Source organism: Ranitomeya imitator, chromosome 6, assembly GCF_032444005.1.
Source record: "Ranitomeya imitator isolate aRanImi1 chromosome 6, aRanImi1.pri, whole genome shotgun sequence".
In the NCBI taxonomy this organism is placed as follows: Eukaryota; Metazoa; Chordata; class Amphibia; order Anura; family Dendrobatidae; genus Ranitomeya; species Ranitomeya imitator.
In genome coordinates this window covers 499837953-499860034 of record NC_091287.1, presented here as the reverse complement: position 1 = coordinate 499860034, position 22082 = coordinate 499837953, and the positions used below count along the sequence as shown (strand labels likewise).

Here is a 22082-nt window from a genome sequence, read left to right as displayed (position 1 = left end):
TCTTTTTTGTGAATCTGCAGCGTTTTTGTACCCATTCCATTATAGAAAACCACAAGGGTAAAAAACACAGCAAATCTGCAAGAAAACCGCAGCAAAAACGCACAAAAAACGCAACAAATCCGCAGGTGCGTTTTCTGCTAGGAGAGGCAGAATCCGCACCAGAAATTCCTAAGGCTAATCCGCATCGTGTGCACATAGCCTAAGCCATATTCACACAGTTTCCTCCCGCTAAGTTCTACTCCAGGGCCAGTGAAGAACATTTTCGCTGCACTTCATCACAGGCCAGCTCTTCACCATAGTCCTGATCAGCAAGTCTCTCGACCCGCCCAGCATCTCCGCATCCTATTTCTTCCACTAGTGGCGCCCTTGATCTACCGCTTAGGATCCCCAGCAGTTCTGACACATCATCTTATCCAAAGACCCCTTTATGGTGAAAGGCCACTCTGTCTCTTCAACCATTTGTAGGTCGCACTACTCACTAATCCCTTAATCTTAGCTGTAGTTTGTCCACAATGGCAGCACTGCTCACAGAATACGTGCGGCAGCCGTGTGTCGCCCGTGTACCGACTGAGGACCACACGGACCGTGCAGGAGACAGCGCTACAGTTAAGCGCTGTCCCCTGCGTGTGGTGCTGAAGCCGGTATTTGTCCCTTCTCCCCAGCAGCGTTCGCTGGAAAGAAGGAATGAAAAATCTTTTTTTTTATTTTCCCTTAAAAATAAAGTTTGTGCGTCCCCTCCCGCCTCCCATCCCCTGTGCGCCCCCCCTGCTTGCCTGCCGGGAAATACTCACCCAGCTCCTGCGATGTCTCCTCTCTGCGCCGGCAGCAGGTCCTGTGTGAGCGGTCACATGGTCCCGCTCATTAAAGTGATGAATATGCGCATATTCATCACTGTAATGAGCGGGACCATGTGACCGCTCACACAGGACCTGCTGCCGGCGCAGAGAGGAGACATCGCAGGAGCTGGGTGAGTATTTCCCGGCAGGCAAGCAGGGGGGGCGCACAGGGGATGGGAGGCGGGAGGGGACGCACAAACTTTATTTTTAAGGGAAAAAAAACAAACATTTTTCATTCCTTCTCTCCAGCGAACGCTGCTGGGGAGAAGGAACGAATACCGGCTTCAGCACCACACGCAGCAGGGACAGCGCTTACTGTAGCGCTGTCTCTCCTGCGGGCGGTACGTGCACACGGAGGAGTGTACACTGTTTTCCGTGTGCACTTGTGCTGTCCGTAGTGTGGTCCGTGCTGTCGGTAAAAAATGGACATGTCTACGTGTTTTGCACTCGAACACATGGTCCGTGTGAAAACACGTACATGTGCAGAAACACATAGATTCTAATGGGTCTACGTGTGTCAGTGTCTCCGGTACGTGAGAAAACTGTCACTACACATACCGGAGACACTGACGTGTGAAAGAGGCCTTAATATGTTTATTAACTCTTCAGGTGTTACACAGCAGCAGAAGCAACATGGAAGGAAAAAATGAACATTTAACTTTTTAGTCACAAAAATGATCTTTTAGCAACAATTTTTTTTATTTTCTCAACGGTAAAAGGAGAAACTGGACCCCGAAAGTCATTGTACAATTTGTCCTGAGTACGCCGATACCCCATATGTTGGGGGGAACCACTGTTTGAACGCACGACAGAACTCGGAAGGGAAAGAGCGCCATTTGACTTTTTGAATGAAAAATTGGCTCCACTCTTTAGCGGACACCATGTCACGTTTGGAGAGCCCCCGTGTGCCTAAACATTGGAGCTCCCCCACAAGTGACCCCATTTTGGAAACTAGACCCCCCAAGGAACTAATCTAGATGCATAGTGAGCACTTTGAACCTCCAGGTGCTTCACAAATGTATCCGTAAAAATAAAAAAGTACTTTTTTCACAAAAAAATTCTTTTAGCCTCAATTTTTTCATTTTCACATGGGAAACAAGATAAAATGGATCCTAAAATTTGTTAAGCAATTTCTCCTGAGTACACCAATACCTCACATGTGGGGGTAAACCACTGTTTGGGCACACGGCACGGCTCGGAAGGGAAGGAGCGCCATTTGACTTTTTGAATGAAAAATTAGCTCCAATCTTTAGCGGACACCATGTCGCGTTTGGAGAGCCCCCGTGTGCCTAAACATTGGAGCTCCCCCACAAATTACCCCATTTTGGAAACTAGACCTCCCAAGGAACAAATCTAGATGTGTGGTGAGCACTTTAAACCCCCAAGTGCCTCACAGAAGTTTATAACGCAGAGCCGTGAAAATAAAAAATTATTTTTTAGCCCACAGTTTTCTATTTTCACAAGGGTACCAGGAGAAATTGGACCCTAAAAGTTATTGTCTAGTTTGTCCTGAGTACGCCGATACCCCATATGTGGGGGGGGGGGGGGGGAAAACCACTGTTTGGGCACACGTCAGGGCTCGGAAGGGAAGTAGTGACATTTTGAAATGCAGACTTTGATGGAATGGTCTGCGGGCGTCATGTTACGTTTGCAGAGCTCCTGGTGTGCCTAAACAGTAGAAACCCGCACAAGTGACCCCATTTTGGAAACTAGACCCCCCAAAGAACTTATCTAGATGTGTGGTGAGCACTTTGAACCCCCAAGTGCTTCACACAAGTTTATAACGCAGTGGCGTGAAAATAAAATAATTTTTTTTTCTTTCCTCAAAATAATTTTCAGCCCGCAATTTTTTATTTTCAGAAGGGTTACAGGAGAAATTGGACCCAAAAAGTTGTTGTCCAGTTTATCCTGAGTACACGGATACCCCATATGTGGAGAGAAACCACTCGGCACATGTCGGGGGCTCGGAAGGGAAGTAGTGATATTTTGAAATGCAGACTTTGATGGAATGCTCTGCGAGCGTCATGTTACGTTTGCAGAGCCCCTGATGTGCCTAAACAGTGGAAACCCCCCCCACAAGTGACCCCATTTTGGAAACTAGACCCCCCAAGGAACTTATCTAGATGTGTGGTGAGCACTTTGAACCCCCAAGTGCTTCACAGAATTTTATAACGCAGAGCCGAGAAAATGAAAATCATTTTTTTCTCACAAAAATAATTTTTTAGCCCCCATTTTTTATTTTCCCAAGGATAGCAGGAGAAATTAGACCCCCAAAGTTGTTGTGCAATTTTTCCTGAGTACGCTTATGCTCCATATGTTTGGGTAAACCACTGTTTGGGCGCAAGATTGGCTGGAATCAATGGTGGCGCCATGTCATGTTTGGAGACCCCTGATGTGCCTAAACAATGGAAACCCCTCAATTATAACTCCAACACTAACCCCAACACACCCCTATCCACAACCCTAACCCCAACACACCCCTAGCCCTATTCCCAACCATAACCCTAATCACAAGCCTAACCCTAACCCCAACACACCCTTAACCTTAACCCTATTTCCAACCTTAACACCAATTCCAACCCTAACCCTAAGGCTATGTGCCCGCGTTGCGGATTTGTGTGTAGATTTTTCCGCACCGTTTTTGAAAAATCCGCATGTAAAATGCACTGCTTTTTACCTGCGGATTTACCGCGGCTTTCCAGTGTTTTTTTTGTGCGGATTTCACCTGCGGATTCCTTTTGAAAAACAGATGTAAAACGCTGCGGAATCAGCACAAAGCATTGACATGCTGCGGAAAATACAACACAGCGTTTCCGAGCGGTATTTTCCCCACCATAGGCACAGCGGATTTGGTTTTCCATAGGTTTACATGATACTGTAAACCTGATGGAAAACTGCTACGAATCCGCAGCGGATTCCACACTGTGTGTACATAGCCTAATTCTAACCCTAACTCTACTCCTAATTGCAACCTTAACCCTAATTCTACCCCTAATTGCAACCCTAACCCTACCCCTAATTGCAACCCTAATTCTACCCCTAATCCTAGTGGAAAATAAAAATAAATATAGTTTCTTGATTTCATTATTTTCCCTACCTATTGAAGTGATAGACTATTTTTTTTATTTTGATCACTGTGATAGAACCTATCACAGTGATCAAAATGTACCTGGAATGAATCTGCCGGCCATTTTAGAAGATGGCGGCGCCCATGGAGAAGATGGACAGACACTGGGACTCGGTAAATATGGGGGGTGAGATTGCACGGCGGGGGAAGCGGAGGGGAGAGGAGGACAGAGGGGAAAAGATCAGTGGCGGTGGCAGATCGCGGTCTCCCGCCATGGCCGATGATATTGCAGCATCGGCCATGGCTGGATTGTAATATTTCACCAATTTTCATTGGTAAAATATTACGATTGCTCTGATTGACTTTCAACAGCCAATCAGAGCGATTGTAGCCACGGGGGGGCAAAGCCACCCACCCTGGGCTCAAGTACAACTCCTCTTGTACCTGCAGGGCAGGTGAAATTAGTTAACCCTTTCACCCCACCTGCAGGAGCGCGATCCAACCATGACGCATATGCTGCGTCACAGGTCAGATTGGCACAGGTTTTCATGATGCATACGCTGCGTCAAAGGTCGGGAAAGGGTTAAAAATCCGCTATAAATAGTAACGCAAACCCCCCTTTATCACCGCCTTAGTTAGGGAAAAATAATAACATTTAAAAAAAAAAATGTATTTATTTCCATTTTCCGGTTAGGGTTGGGGCTAAAGTTAGGATTAAGGTTGGGATTAGAGTTAAGGGTGTGTTAGGGTTGAAGTTAGAATTGGGGGGTTTCCACTGTTTAGGCACATCAGGGGCTCCAAACGAGACATGGCGTCCGATCTCAATTCCAGCCAATTCTGCAAACGGTGCTCCTTCCCTTCCGAGCTCTGCCATGCGCCCAAACAGGGGCTTACCCCCACCTATGGGGTATGAGCGTACTCAGGACAAATTGCACAACTATTTTTGGGGTCCAATTTCTCCTGTTATCCTTGGGAAGATAAAAAAAAAAAATGGGGTCACTTGTAGGGGTTTACACTGTTTAGGCATATCAGCGGCTCTCCAAACGTGACATGACGCCTGCAGACCATTCCATCAAAGTCTGAATTCCAAAACATCACTACTTCCCTTCCGAGCCCCTTTGTGTGTCCATACCGTAGTTTTCTCCCACATTTGGGGTATTGGTGTACTCAGGACAAATTGGTCAGCCCAGACTGACACACTGTCATTAACTGTCAGCTCTGGGGGCTGGAGAGAAGACCTGGACAGCTTCACAGCCATTAAATGTAAATCAGATCATTTCCATTCACTGCCAGCAAGCAGAATATATACACTGCAGAAAAAAAAGCTTTTCATTATTAAAGTGCTATTCCATTTTAAGTAAATTTTTTCTTCACCATAAAACTTCAGCAAAAATATAAAAAAAACAAAACTTTTTCTTATTAAACCAAAACATAGAAGAATCTGTCCCTGGTGTCCTCGGCTCCTTCACTGCAGTCTACGATTCTGTGCGGAGATCCGGCTTTCATGGCTCCTCTCTCCATGACTGTCCACACACTGATCCAGAGTCTCCTCTACGCTGCCCCTCGATCTCCGACCAGTGCCGACACCTCCTGTAAGTGGTCGCGCACCACCTGCTCCAGCACCGCATACACGTCCTTACACGCCTTGCTGGCCGCATCCATCACTCGCTCCAGGTGATCCTCGTGCAGCCGCGAGTTCATCTCCAGCAGCGCGATCTGCTCAGACTTGGGTAACAGCGCTAAAGACAAGTAGGGTCCCCCCGCCGACTCCTCCACGTAGCTAAGATCCGCCAGCGGTGTGTCCTCAATGAAGCCGGCTGAGCTGGCGCACACGTAGTCCCGCATGGGGATGCCGGCGTCGATCACAGCCAGGGTGGCTGCGTTCACACATGTGCAGTAATTGCCGCCATCAGCCTGTAGGATCTAAAAGGAGGAAAGTATATAATTATAGTATAACCTAAAATTCTGCTACACGGCCAATCCCCAGTCACAGATGGCTGACAACAGAGAGCAATAGATGACAGCTGGCCACTCCTAGCCTGAAACAAGAGATTGTATTGTCTGCAAAGGAAACAGCAGATATCAAGAACAAGGTTCCTTCATTCTGTTTGGCTGATAATAGAGAACAATAGTAGTATAGCAAACAGAGGTAGCATAAGGGTACCGTCACACTAAGCGACGCTGCAGCGATACCGACAACGATGTCGATCGCTGCAGCGTCGCTGTTTGGTCGCTGGAGAGCTGTCACACAGACCGCTCTCCAGTGACCAACGATCCCGAGGTCCCCGGTAACCAGGGTAAACATCGGGTTACTAAGCGCAGGGCCGCGCTTAGTAACCCGATGTTTACCATGGTTACCAGCGTAAACGTTAAAAAACAAACACTACATACTTACCTTCAGCTGTCTGTCCTCCGGCGCTCTGCTTTCCTCTGCACTGTCAGCCGGAAAGCAGAGCGGTGACGTCACCGCTGTGCTTTCCGGCTGGCCGGCACTGACACAGGATGCAGGAGGAGTGCAGAGAAGCACAGGGCCGGGGACAGACAGCTGAAGGCAAGTATGTAGTGTTTGTTTTTTTTAACGTTTACGCTGGTAACCAGGGTAAACATCGGGTTACTAAGCGCGGTCCTGCGCTTAGTAACCCGATGTTTACCCTGGTTACCAGTGAAGACATCGCTGAATCGGCGTCACACACGCTGATCCAGCGATGTCAGCAGGAGTCCAGCGACTAAATAAAGTTCTGGACTTTCCTCAGCGACCAACGATCTCCCAGCAGGGGCCTGATCGTTGGTCGCTGTCACACAGAACGATTTCCTTAACGATGTCGTTGCTACGTCACAAAAAGCAACGATATCGTTAACGATATCGTTATGTGTGACGGTACCTTTAGACTTCGGGGCTTTGGACAACTTAAGTCCAGCTGATATCAACAGTTTTGGCTAGTTTCTAATATGTATGGGGGCGCCGTCCAACTGATGGTCGTAGATATATCAAGTGGACATATCGGATTTCTGACTACGGATCACATTTCTCTCCGAGATAAGTCAGCGCCTTTCTCACTGAGAACACAGGAGGGAACTCCCGTGCCTGGGAGGGGCGGCAGAACATTACCTGGACCCCATTCACTTGAATGGGAGGCCCGAACATCCAGTGTTTGCTATGCTGTAATGTACATGACAGCGCGGCAAACACCGCTTCTGATCGGCAGTGAACTCATCCCCGCCGGTCAGAGAGATGCGGTTCCCACGCTGTCAGAAGCTGTGATCGGAGGTATAAAGTTTACCACTGGCCACTGGTGTCAGCTGATGGGACTACTGCTCCCATCATCTCAAACCTGCTGCCACTAATAACAGCGAGAGCTGGAGCGGCAGATGGGAGTATTCATCAGCCGCTCCTGTGCTGTAAATAAATAATTCTCACGGTGCTAGCGGGGATCTCAGAGAGGTCACCGCAGTTCATCCCAGCTGGGCACGGAGCCTCAGTGATGTCACCGCTGGTCACTGAGGCTGTGCTTGCAGTTTAGTCATCCGTCCTTATTAAAGGAGTCTGTGTCATTCTTCCAATTAAAAGGACTTTATTCTTGGTGTCTGTTTTTTGTACAATGCGACTATGGGGTTAGTAATGGTATGTGTCTTTCAGACGTCTCTCCATTACTAACCCGTGGCCTTGATGTCATCTGATGGTGACATCAACCCCCTTCCTCCACCAACTATCACCTCACTTGCCACCGCTACAGGGCAAGTGAGAAGAGCCTTGTAAACACCAGAATTGGAGCATCTAATAGATGTGCCTTTTCTGGGCAGCTGCGGGCTGCTATTTTTAGGCTGGGAGGGGGCCAATATTCTCAGGCTGGTAATGGGCCATGGATACCAGCCCGCAGCTGTCTGCTTTAGCAAGGTTGGTTGGCAAAAATGGGGGGGACCCCACGCTGTTGCTTTTCAAAATTATTTATTTAAATAATTAAAAAATATGGCGTGGGGACCCCTCTATTCTTAAAATCAACCTTGCTGAAGCTGACGGTTGCAGCCCGCAGCTGTGAGTTTTGCCTGGCTGGGTTATAAAAAATAGGGGAGGAACCCACACCGGGTTTTATAAATTTATTTATTTACAGCGCAGGAGCGGATAAAGAATACTCCCATCCGCCGCTCCTGCTCTCGCTGTTGTTAGCGGCAGCAGGTGTCGGATGATGGGAGCTGTAGTCCCATCAGCTGACACCAGTGACCGGAGGTAAACTTTATACTTCTGATCACAGCTGAGCGCTCACGCTGTTATTTGACAGCGTGGGAACCGCGGCTCTCTGACCGGCGGGGAAGATTTCACTGCCGATCAGAAGTGTTGTTTGCCGTGCTGTAATACACATGACTTTTTCAGACGTTGATAGCGAATATGTTTATTTTTTTTCCCATCTTTCATTTTGTAGTGGGAAAAAAAAAAAAGAGGGAAAACTTCTAAGTTTAAAATTCTTTTTTTTTTTTTAAATTCTTGCATTAAAGGGAACCTGTCACCTGAATTTGGCGGGACCAGTTTTGGGTCATATGGGCGGAGTTTTCAGGTGTTTGATTCACCCTTTCCTTCCCCGCTGGCTGCAATATTGGATTGAAGTTCATTCTCTGTCCTCCATAGTATACGCCTGCGAAAGGTAATCTTGCATTGCGCAGGCGTGTACTACGGAGGACAGAGAATGAACTTCAATCCAATATTTCGGCCAGCATGCAGCCAGCGGGTAAGGAAAGGGTGAATCAAACACCCGAAAACTCCGCCCATATGACCCAAAACTGGTCCCGCCAAATTCAGGTGACAGGTTCCCTTTAAGCGCCTTAAACCTGCAGCGCTTTGATTAGTCGCACTATACACAGATGGAGGCACATTATGGGAGGACGTGCTGCACAGATATCGCGTGCCTCGCCCCTTCTCACCTGCACGTATATATCTATCTGAGAGCGCGGGTACAGCTGGGTCAGGATGGCGGCCTCAAACGTCTGCTTCAGGTGTAGGGTCATCTCGGTGGACGTTCGGTCTCCGTGCGGCCGGCGCTTCCTTTCCCCGGTGCTGAATGTGGCCATGCTGTACTGGCAGTTCACCACCGCGCGATCATGGAGGGTTTTGGCCCGAGAGCCGCGGATCTAAGAGAAGAAACAGAGGGGACGGAGCCAGTGTCAGCACTGTACGATGTCAATAAAGCTTGATTGTGATAAAGTAAAAAGCTCAGTAACTTTACAACAGAATTTGGGCCAGATCCATTATTTAATTTTCTTTTGGCGTTAATGATGCGGTGACAGGGAGGGGGGGAGGTAGGATCGGAGTACATGTGCACAAAAATTATGAAACGTTATAAAAAAGTTGCGATTGATTTATCACATGCAAAAAAGTGGAAAACTAAAAATCAACATAAAAAGGCGCAAATCAAAACCAGGCAAAAAAAACACTAAAAACGAGACAAAAAAAGGGGCAAATGCAATAATGAAGAGGCCAAAAATGTATCATCTGGGGCTGTAACCGTCACCTCGTGGGGTCCGTACACCACCGCCAGCGCCTTGGTGTTCCCCTGCTCCATGTACGCAGAGCCGTCAGCCTGTGCAAACACTCCCATCCGGGCCTGGATCTTCCGCAGCTCCCCAGCCTTCCTCCCGTCCACACGGTAGCCCTGATCCGACAGCAGCTCCAGGCCGGCCATGCTGCTCCCTCTGCTGCAGAGAAGCTAAAGGAGCAGGGTGTGGTGATGATGATGATGATGATGATGTCACGGTCATGTGACCAGTCACATGTGTGGGTGGAGCCAGACTCCACTCCAGGGCGTACTGCTTGAAGAACTAAAGGACCTTTGATGATGTCATGGCCATGTGATCGGTCACATGTGTGGGTGGAGCCAGGCCCCAGGGTGTACTGCTGGAAGAACTAAAGGACCTTTGATGATGTCATGGCCATGTGATCGGTCACATGTGTGGGTGGAGCCAGGCCCCAGGGTGTACTGCTGGAAGAACTAAAGGACCTTTGATGATGTCACGGTCATGTGATTGGTCACATGTGTGGGAGATGCCAGGGTTTCTCCATGTGTTCCTGGAGATGATGAAATAAAAAAAAAAGGATCAAAAAGTCATATGTATCCAAAAAACAGTAAAATTAAGGAAAATGTAAAATGTGCGTCTTTCAGAAAATGGCGACACAAAAACAAATACATTAATATGGAAAAACGTCACTGCTGCTTACTGACATTCCTGCCTACAAGGGTTAATAACAGTTTGTTAATAGGTTTTTTGGTTCCCAAAACGATGTCGCTGACAAACACAAACCATCACCCCCATCATCTATATACATAATTGTCTAAGGGGTACTTCCGTCTGTCTGTCCTTCTGTCACGGATATTCATTGATCGTGGCCTCTGTCTTTCACGGAAATCCAAGTCGCTGATTGGTCGCCGCAAAACAGCCACGACCAATCAGCGACGGGCACAGTCCGGAAGAAAATGGCCGCTCTATACTCCCCGCAGTCAGTGTCCCGGGCGCTCCGCTCCCCGCAGTCAGTGTCCCGGGCGCTCCACTCCCCGCAGTCAGTGTCCCCGGCGCTCCGCTCCCCGCAGTCAGTGTCCCGGGCGCTCCACTCCCCGCAGTCAGTGTCCCCGGCGCTCCGCTCCCCGCAGTCAGTGTCCCGGGCGCTCCGCTCCCCGCAGTCAGTGTCCCCGGCGCTCCGCTCCCCGCAGTCAGTGTCCCGGGCGCTCCACTCCCCGTAGTCAGTGTCCCCGGCGTTCCGCTTCCCGCAGTCAGTGTCCCCGGCGCTCCGCTCCCCGCAGTGTCCCCGGCGCTCCGCTCCCCGCAGTCAGTGTCCCCGGCGCTCCGCTCCCCGCAGTCAGTGTCCCCGGCGCTCCGCTCCCCGCAGTCAGTGTCCCCGGCGCTCCACTCCCCGTAGTCAGTGTCCCCGGCGTTCCGCTTCCCGCAGTCAGTGTCCCCGGCGCTCCGCTCCCCGCAGTGTCCCCGGCGCTCCGCTCCCCGCAGTCAGTGTCCCCGGCGCTCCGCTCCCCGCAGTCAGTGTCCCCGGCGCTCCGCTCCCCGCAGTCAGTGTCCCCGGCGCTCCACTCCCCGTAGTCAGTGTCCCCGGCGTTCCGCTTCCCGCAGTCAGTGTCCCCGGCGCTCCGCTCCCCGCAGTGTCCCCGGCGCTCCGCTCCCCGCAGTCAGTGTCCCCGGCGCTCCGCTCCCCGCAGTCAGTGTCCCCGGCGCTCCGCTCCCCGCAGTCAGTGTCCCCGGCGCTCCGCTCCCCGCAGTCAGTGTCCCCGGCGCTCCGCTCCCCGCAGTGTCCCCGGCGCTCCGCTCCCCGCAGTCAGTGTCCCCGGCGCTCCGCTCCCCGCAGTCAGTGTCCCCGGCGCTCCGCTCCCCGCAGTCAGTGTCCCCGGCGCTCCGCTCCCCGCAGTCAGTGTCCCCTGCGCTCCGCTCCCCGCAGTCAGTGTCCCGGGCGCTCCTCTCCCCGTAGTCAGTGTCCCCGGCGCTCCGCTCCCCACAGTCAGTGTCCCCGGCGCTCCGCTCCCCGCAGTCAGTGTCCCCTGCGCTCCGCTCCCCGCAGTCAGTGTCCCCGGCACCCGCTCCATACTCCCCTCCAGTCACCGCTAACACAGGGTTAATGCCGGCGGTATCGCATTCCATTACCACCGCTATTAACCCTTGTGTCCCCAACCTTTTACTATCGATGCTGCCTATGCTGCATCAATAGTAAAAGAAAGTAATGTTAAAAATACTACAAAAACAAAAAACCTGCTATACTCACCCTCCGTTGTCCGCTGAGCCGCTCGCGACTGCCGCCATCTTCCTTTCCCAGTGATGCTTTGCGAAATTACCCAGAAGACCTAGCGGTCTCGCGAGACCACTAAGTCATATGGGTAATTTCGCAAAGCATTCTGGGAACGCAAGATGGCGGCAGCCGCGCGCCCATCTGCACAGCGCCGTTGGATCCCAGGAAGCGGAGAGACGGGACGCTGAGGAGCAGCGACAAGAATGGTGAGTATGTTCAACTACAAGGGGCCCTCGGATCGTTAGGGGAGTATGTTTATTTTTTTTAACCTGTGACATACGTGGCTCGGTAATATAGTACGTCACTGGGCAATATCGTACGTGGCTCTGTGCTGTATACTACAAGGTTGGGCAATATACTACGTGGCTGGACAATATACTACCTGGCTCTGTGCTGTATACAACGTGGCTAGGCAATATACTACGTGACTGGGCAATATACTACCTCGCTGTGCAATATACTACGTGACTGGGCAATATACTACCTCGCTGTGCAATATACTACATGGCTGGGCAATATACTACCTCGCTGTGCAATATACTACATGGCTGGGCAATATACTACCTCGCTGTGCAATATACTACGTGGCTCTGTGCTGTATAATACGTGGCTGGACAATATTCTACGTGGCTCTGTGCTGTATACTACGTGGTTGGGCAATATACTACGTGGCTCTGTGCTGTATACTACGTGGCTGGGCAATATACTACGTAAATGGGCAATATACTACGTAACTGGGCAATATACTATGTGGCTGGGCAATATACTACGTAAATGGGCAATATACTACGTAACTGGGCAATATACTATGTGGCTGGGCAACATACTACGTGACTGGGCAATATACTACATGGCTGGGCAATATACTACGTGACTGGGCAATATACTACGTGGCTGGGCAATATACTACGTGACTGGGCAATATACTACGTCGCTGGGCAATATACTACGTGGCTGGGCAATATACTATGTGGCTGGGCAACATACTACGTGACTGGGCAATATACTACGTGGCTGGGCAATATACTACGTGGCTGGGCAATATACTATGTGGCTGGGCAACATACTACGTGACTGGGCAATATACTACGTGGCTGGGCAATATACTACGTGACTGGGCAATATACTACGTGACTGGGCAATATACTACGTGGCTGGGCAACATACTACGTGACTGGGCAATATACTACGTGACTGGGCAATATACTACGTGACTGGGCAATATACTACGTCGCTGGGCAATATACTACGTGGCTGGGCAATATACCACGTGGCTGGGCAATATACTACGTGACTGGGCAATATACTACGTGGCTGGGCAATATACTACGTGACTGGGCAATATACCACGTGGCTGGGCAATATACTACGTGACTGGGCAATATACTACGTGGCTGGACAATATACTACGTGGCTGGGCAATATACTACGTGACTGGGCAATATACTACGTCGCTGGGCAATATACTACGTGACTGGGCAATATACTACGTCGCTGGGCAATATACTACGTGACTGGGCAATATACTACGTGACTGGGCAATATACTACGTGGCTGGGCAATATACTACGTGGCTGGGCAATATACTACGTGACTGGGCAATATACTACGTGGCTGGGCAATATACTACGTGACTGGGCAATATACTACGTGGCTGGGCAATATACTACGTGACTGGGCAATATACTACGTGACTGGGCAATATACTACGTGACTGGGCAATATACTACGTCGCTGGGCAATATACTACGTGACTGGGCAATATACTACGTCACTGGGCAATATACTACGTCGCTGGGTAATATACTACGTGACTGGGCAATATACTACGTGGCTGGACAATATACTACGTGGACATGCATATTCTAGAATACCCGAAGCGTTAGAATCGGGCCACCATCTAGTAATATAATATTTGGCTTCTGAGGCGCAACGGTAAAAAAACAACAAAAAAAAAAAAAAACTGGCAGAAAAGCTAAAGCTGGCCTAGACAGGAAGGGGTTAAGTTCCTAATTACAGGTACATTTTTCTTCGTCTACTTTTTGGCGTTTTTCGCTTCGTTCCTTTAATTTGTGCCTTTTTTACAGTCTCTTTTGCGTTTTCGCCTGTTTTTTTGTTTCTTTTACTTTCGCCGTTGTGTTTGGCGTTTTCAGATGTTTTTATTTGATTCAGTTGTGATTTTTTTTAACGAGTTGCAACATCTTTGAGCGAGTGTTTCCCAGTTTCCCTCAGATGTGATATTATGAACGGCGTTAGAATTTTTTTTTTTAAATTAAGTTACATTTTTTAAGCGGAACATGAAATATTTCACTCTAAAAAGATGCAAAAATAAAAATGAAAGCCAAAAATATAGAGCGGCGCTCCACCTGTTAACCAGTTAAATGCCGCTGTTAATCTGTGACAGCAGCGCCTACACTGCGTCGGCAGGGGGACGCGTCATTCCAGGCACCCAACGAAGCCCTCAAAGACGTGATCACGGGGTGGCATGAAGGTAAAGGGTCTGCTGAAGACCCTCACACCTGTAATGACGGTCTCCTGTGAACGCCGGCTTCTGTTCATAGGAGACGGTGATATTTGCTATTACAGCAAAACTAATAGCGCTGCTGTGTATAGAACAAGGGATCAGACGATCGCAGGGTCACGTCCCCAAAAGGACTATTAATTACAGTGAAAAGTTAAAAAAATAAAATAAAGTAAAAAAAGTTGAAATCCCTCCTTTTGCCCCATAAAATAATAATAATAAAAAAAACCACAAATATTTGTTATTCTTATATTTGTAAAAGTGCAATCAAAATATAAATTGAATTAACCCAATCGGTAAACGGCACAATGAGAAAAAAAAAAATCACAAAGCCAGAATTACATTCTTTTGGTTGCTGCAATATTGCAATAAAATGCAATAACGGGAGATCAAGGCAATATATCTACCCCAAGTGGTATCAGTAAAAACATCAGCTCAGGGCACAAAAATTAAGCCCTCACCCAGTGTCCGAACATGAAAAATGGTCTCGGAAATTGTAGGAATTTGACAAATTTTTTTTTCCCTATGTAACTAAAATAAACACTAGACATGTTTGGTGTCTGCGCACTCGGACAGAACTGGGGAATCAGAATGGCAGCTCAGATTTACCATATAGAGAACCTGGTATATATATATATATATATATATATATATATATATATATATATAAAAATATATATATATAAAAAATAACCCAAAAAACTATGTTTTGCAATTCTGCCGCATTTGGAATTTTTATTCCATCACATGATAAAATGAAGGATGTCGTTCAAAAGTACAATTCGACCCACAAAACACAAGACCTTGAACGGCGACGGGGAAGGAAAAATAGAAAAGTTATGAGAAGAAGGGGAGGAAATTACGAAGACGAAAAAAAAAACAAAAACAGAAAATAGCGGCGGAGTGAAGGGGTTAAAAGCATTCACGGCAAGAAAAACATGTATTAAAGTCTCAGACCACCGCGATAAATCCCACAGGAAGAGATTATAAATATAATCAATAATTGTATGAACCTAAAAATGACGCCATAAAAAAAAAAAAAAACGCTACCAGAAAAAAACAAAATAAAAAAACAAATGCCGCACGGCCGCATTGATGTAAATAAAAGATATGAATATTAATAAATGACAAAAAAGGAATAAAAATAAATATTTTAAAACACTTTTCCCCTTTGTAAAATGCTTTATTACTTTATTATCCCCCGCAGCCTCATAAGTCTAATGACCATGTAATTGCTACATGGCACACTCAGCTCAGCTACATGGCACACTCAGCACAGCTACATGGCACACTCACATCTGCTACATGGCACACTCACATCAGCTACATGGCACACTCTCAGCTCTGCTACATGGTGCACTCTCAGCTCTGCTACATGGCGCACTCTCAGCTGTGCTACATGGCGCACTCTCAGCTCTGCTACATGGCGCACTCAGCACCACTACATGGCACACTCACATCTGCTACATGGTGCACTCTCAGCTCTGCTACATGGCGCACTCTCAGCTCTGCTACATGGCACACTCTCAGCTCTGCAACATGGCGCACTCTCAGCTCTGCTACATGGCGCACTCTCAGCTCTGCTACATGGCGCACTCTCAGCTCTGCTCCATGGCGCACTCTCAGCTCTGCTACATGGCGCACTCTCAGCTCTGCTACATGGCGCACTCTCAGCTCTGCAACATGGCGCACTCTCAGCTCTGCTACATGGCGCACTCTCAGCTCTGCTACATGGCGCACTCTCAGCTCTGCTCCATGGCGCACTCTCAGCTCTGCTACATGGCGCACTCTCAGCTCTGCTACATGGCGCACTCACCGCTGCTACATGGCGCACTCACCGCTGCTACATGGCGCACTCAGTGCTGCTACATTGCGCACTCAGCGCTGCTACATCGCGCACTCAGCGCTGCTACATCGCGCACTCAGAGCTGCTACATGGCGCACTCAGCGCTGCTACATGGCACATTCACATCTGCTACATGGCGCACTCACATCTGCTACATGGCACACTCACATCAGCTACATGGCACACTCTCAGCTCTGCTACATGGCACTCTCAGCTCTGCTACATGGCACACTCAGCACTGCTACATGGCACACTGACATCTGCTACATGGCACACTCTCAGCTCTGCTACATGGCACACTCAGCGATGCTACATGGCGCACTCAGCGATGCTACATGGCGCACTCAGCGATGCTACATGGCGCACTCAGCGATGCTACATGGCGCACTCAGCGATGCTAAATGGCGCACTCACATCTGCTACATGGCGCACTCACATTTGCTACATGGCGCACTCACATCTGCCACATGGCGCACTCACATTTGCTACATGGCGCACTCACATCTGCTACATGGCGCACTCACATCTGCTACATGGCGCACTCACACCTGCTACATGGCGCACTCTCAGCTCTGCTACATGGCGCACTCTCAGCTCTGCTACATGGCGCATTCACCGCTGCTACATGGCGCACTCACCGCTGCTACATGGCGCACTCAGCGCTGCTACATGGCGCACTCAGCGCTGCTACATGGCGCACTCAGTGCTGCTACATGGCGCACTCAGCGCTGTTACATGGCGCACTCACATCTGCTACATGGCCCACTCACATCTGCTACATGGCACACTCACATCAGCTACATGGCACATTCTCAGCTCTGCTACATGGCACTCTCAGCTCTCCTACATGGCACACTCTCAGCACTGCTACATGGCACACTCACATCTGCTACATGGCACACTCTCAGCTCTGCTACATGGCACACTCAGCGATGCTACATGGTGCACTCAGCGATGCTACATGGCGCACTCTCAGCTCTGCAACATGGCGCACTCTCAGCTCTGCTACATGGCGCACTCTCAGCTCTGCTACATGGCGCACTCTCAGCTCTGCTACATGGCGCACTCTCAGCTCTGCTACATGGTGCACTCTCAGCTCTGCTACATGGCGCACTCTCAGCTCTGCTACATGGCGCACTCTCAGCTCTGCTACATGGCACACTCACATCTGCTACATGGCACACTCACCTCTACATGGCGCACTCAGCGCTGCTACATGGCACACTCAGCGATGCTACATGGCAAACTCAGCGCTGCTACATGGCACACTCACATCTGCTACATGGCACACTCACATCTGCTACATGGCACACTCACATCTGCTACATGGCAAACTCAGCGCTGCTACATGGCGCACTCAGCGCTGCTACATGGCACACTCAGAACTGCTACATGGCGCACTCAGCGCTGCTACATGGCACACTCACATCTGCTACATGGCACACTCAGCGCTGCTACATGGCACACTCACATCTGCTACATGGCGCACTCAGCGCTGCTACATGGCACACTCACATCTGCTACATGGCGCACTCAGCTCTGCTACATGGCGCACTCAGCTCTGCTGCATGGCACACTCAGCGATGCTACATGGCACACTCACATCTGCTACATGGCGCACTCAGCGCTGCTACATGGCACACTCACATCTGCTACATGGCACACTCACATCTGCTACATGGCGCACTCACATCTGCTACATGGCACACTCACATCTGCTACATGGCGCACTCACATCTGCTACATGGCACACTCACATCTGCTATATGGCACACTCACATCTGCTACATGGCGCACTCACATCTGCTACATGGCGCACTCACATCTGCTACATGGCGCACAGCATGGCGCACTCACATCTGCTACATGGCGCACTCAGCGCTGCTACATGGCACACTCACATCTGCTACATGGCGCACTCACATGTGCTACATGGCGCACAGCATGGCGCACTCACATCTGCTACATGGCGCACTCACATCTGCTACATGGCGCACTCACATCTGCTACATGGCGCACTCACATCTGCTACATGGCGCACTCACATCTGCTACATGGCGCACTCACATCTGTTACATGGCGCACTCACATCTGCTACATGGCGCACTCACATCTGCTACATGGCGCACTCACATCTGCTACATGGCGCACTCACATCTGCTACATGGCGCACTCACATCTGCTACATGGCGCACTCAGCTCTGCTACATGGCGCACTCACATCTGCTACATGGCACACTCAGCTCTGCTACATGGCGCACTCAGCTCTGCTACATGGCGCACTCACATCTGCTACATGGCACACTCACATCTGCTACATGGCACACTCAGCGCTGCCACATGGCACACTCACATCTGCTACATGGCGCACTCAGCGATGCTACATGGCAAACTCAGTGCTGCTACATGGCACACTCACATCTGCTATATGGCACACTCACATCTGCTACATGGCACACTCACATCTGCTACATGGCACACTCAGCTCTGCTACATGGCACACTCAGCGCTGCTACATGGCACACTCACATCTGCTACATGGCGCACTCAGCGCTGCTACATGGCACACTCACATCTGCTACATGGCGCACTCAGCTCAGCTACATGGCACACTCAGCACAGCTACATGGCACACTCACATCTGCTACATGGCACACTCACATCAGCTACATGGCACACTCTCAGCTCTGCTACATGGTGCACTCTCAGCTCTGCTACATGGCGCACTCTCAGCTGTGCTACATGGCGCACTCTCAGCTCTGCTACATGGCGCACTCAGCACCACTACATGGCACACTCACATCTGCTACATGGTGCACTCTCAGCTCTGCTACATGGCGCACTCTCAGCTCTGCTACATGGCGCACTCTCAGCTCTGCAACATGGCGCACTCTCAGCTCTGCTACATGGCGCACTCTCAGCTCTGCTACATGGCGCACTCTCAGCTCTGCTCCATGGCGCACTCTCAGCTCTGCTACATGGCGCACTCTCAGCTCTGCTACATGGCGCACTCTCAGCTCTGCAACATGGCGCACTCTCAGCTCTGCTACATGGCGCACTCTCAGCTCTGCTACATGGCGCACTCTCAGCTCTGCTCCATGGCGCACTCTCAGCTCTGCTACATGGCGCACTCTCAGCTCTGCTACATGGCGCACTCACCGCTGCTACATGGCGCACTCACCGCTGCTACATGGCGCACTCAGTGCTGCTACATTGCGCACTCAGAGCTGCTATATGGCGCACTCAGCGCTGCTACATCGCGCACTCAGCGCTGCTACATGGCGCACTCAGAGCTGCTACATGGCGCACTCAGCGCTGCTACATGGCACATTCACATCTGCTACATGGCGCACTCACATCTGCTACATGGCACACTCACATCAGCTACATGGCACACTCTCAGCTCTGCTACATGGCACTCTCAGCTCTGCTACATGGCACACTCAGCACTGCTACATGGCACACTGACATCTGCTACATGGCACACTCTCAGCTCTGCTACATGGCACACTCAGCGATGCTACATGGCGCACTCAGCGATGCTACATGGCGCACTCAGCGATGCTACATGGCGCACTCAGCGATGCTACATGGCGCACTCAGCGATGCTAAATGGCGCACTCACATCTGCTACATGGCGCACTCACATTTGCTACATGGCGCACTCACATCTGCCACATGGCGCACTCACATTTGCTACATGGCGCACTCACATCTGCTACATGGCGCACTCACATCTGCTACATGGCGCACTCACACCTGCTACATGGCGCACTCTCAGCTCTGCTACATGGCGCACTCTCAGCTCTGCTACATGGCGCACTCTCAGCTCTGCTACATGGCACATTCACCGCTGCTACATGGCGCACTCACCGCTGCTACATGGCGCACTCAGCGCTGCTACATGGCGCACTCAGCGCTGTTACATGGCGCACTCACATCTGCTACATGGCCCACTCACATCTGCTACATGGCACACTCACATCAGCTACATGGCACACTCTCAGCTCTGCTACATGGCACTCTCAGCTCTCCTACATGGCACACTCTCAGCACTGCTACATGGCACACTCACATCTGCTACATGGCACACTCTCAGCTCTGCTACATGGCACACTCAGCGCTGCTACATGGCGCACTCAGCGATGCTACATGGTGCACTCAGCGATGCTACATGGCGCACTCTCAGCTCTGCAACATGGCGCACTCTCAGCTCTGCTACATGGCGCACTCTCAGCTCTGCTACATGGCGCACTCTCAGCTCTGCTACATGGCGCACTCTCAGCTCTGCTACATGGTGCACTCTCAGCTCTGCTACATGGCGCACTCTCAGCTCTGCTACATGGCGCACTCAGCGCTGCTACATGGCACACTCACATCTGCTACATGGCACACTCACCTCTACATGGCGCACTCACATCTGCTACATGGCACACTCAGCGCTGCTACATGGCACACTCAGCGATGCTACATGGCAAACTCAGCGCTGCTACATGGCACACTCACATCTGCTACATGGCACACTCACATCTGCTACATGGCACACTCACATCTGCTACATGGCAAACTCAGCGCTGCTACATGGCGCACTCAGCGCTGCTACATGGCACACTCAGAACTGCTACATGGCGCACTCAGCGCTGCTACATGGCACACTCACATCTGCTACATGGCACACTCAGCGCTGCTACATGGCACACTCACATCTGCTACATGGCGCACTCAGCGCTGCTACATGGCACACTCACATCTGCTACATGGCGCACTCAGCTCTGCTACATGGCGCACTCAGCTCTGCTGCATGGCACACTCAGCGATGCTACATGGCACACTCACATCTGCTACATGGCGCACTCAGCGCTGCTACATGGCACACTCACATCTGCTACATGGCACACTCACATCTGCTACATGGCGCACTCACATCTGCTACATGGCACACTCACATCTGCTACATGGCGCACTCACATCTGCTACATGGCACACTCACATCTGCTACATGGCACACTCACATCTGCTATATGGCACACTCACATCTGCTACATGGCGCACTCACATCTGCTACATGGCGCACTCACATCTGCTACATGGCGCACAGCATGGCGCACTCACATCTGCTACATGGCGCACTCAGCGCTGCTACATGGCACACTCACATCTGCTACATGGCGCACTCACATGTGCTACATGGCGCACAGCATGGCGCACTCACATCTGCTACATGGCGCACTCACATCTGCTACATGGCGCACTCACATCTGCTACATGGCGCACTCACATCTGCTACATGGCGCACTCACATCTGCTACATGGCGCACTCACATCTGTTACATGGCGCACTCACATCTGCTACATGGCACACTCACATCTGCTACATGGCACACTCACATCTGCTACATGGCACACTCACATCTGCTACATGGCGCACTCAGCGATGCTACATGGCAAACTCAGTGCTGCTACATGGCACACTCACATCTGCTACATGGCACACTCACATCTGCTACATGGCACACTCATCTGCTACATGACACACTCACATCTGCTACATGGCACACTCACATCTGATACATGGCAAACTCAGCGCTGCTACATGGCGCACTCAGCGCTGCTACATGGCCCACTCAGCGATGCTACATGGCACACTCTCAGCTCTGCTACATGGCACACTCACATCTGCTACATGGCACACTCACATCTACATGGGACTCTCACATCTGCTACATGGCACACTCAGCGCTGCTACATGGCACACTCACATCTGCTACATGGCACACTCACATCTGCTACATGGCACACTCACATCTGCTACATGGCGCACTCACATCTGCTACATGGCACACTCACATCTGCTACATGGCACACTCACATCTGCTACATGGCACACTCACATCTGCTACATGGCACACTCAGCTCTACTATATGGCACACTCACATCTGCTACATGGCACACTCACATCTGCTACATGGCACACTCAGCGCTGCTACATGGCGCACTCAGCGATGCTACATGGCAAACTCAGTGCTGCTACATGGCA

The 22082-nt window shown here is 50.4% G+C and overlaps 1 protein-coding gene across 1 annotated transcript; it reads right to left on the bottom strand.

The window, feature by feature from the left end:
• Nucleotides 1-2665: 2665 nt before the first annotated feature.
• Nucleotides 2666-9652, bottom strand: LOC138643023 (exosome complex component RRP41-like). Its single transcript, XM_069731704.1, has 3 exons — nucleotides 9405-9652; nucleotides 8818-9024; nucleotides 2666-5826 (listed from the first exon to the last, which is right to left on the bottom strand). The coding sequence occupies exons 1-3, from the start codon at nucleotides 9573-9575 to the stop codon at nucleotides 5455-5457; spliced, it is 750 nt and encodes a 249-aa protein (XP_069587805.1). The 5' UTR covers nucleotides 9576-9652; the 3' UTR covers nucleotides 2666-5454.
• Nucleotides 9653-22082: the final 12430 nt, after the last annotated feature.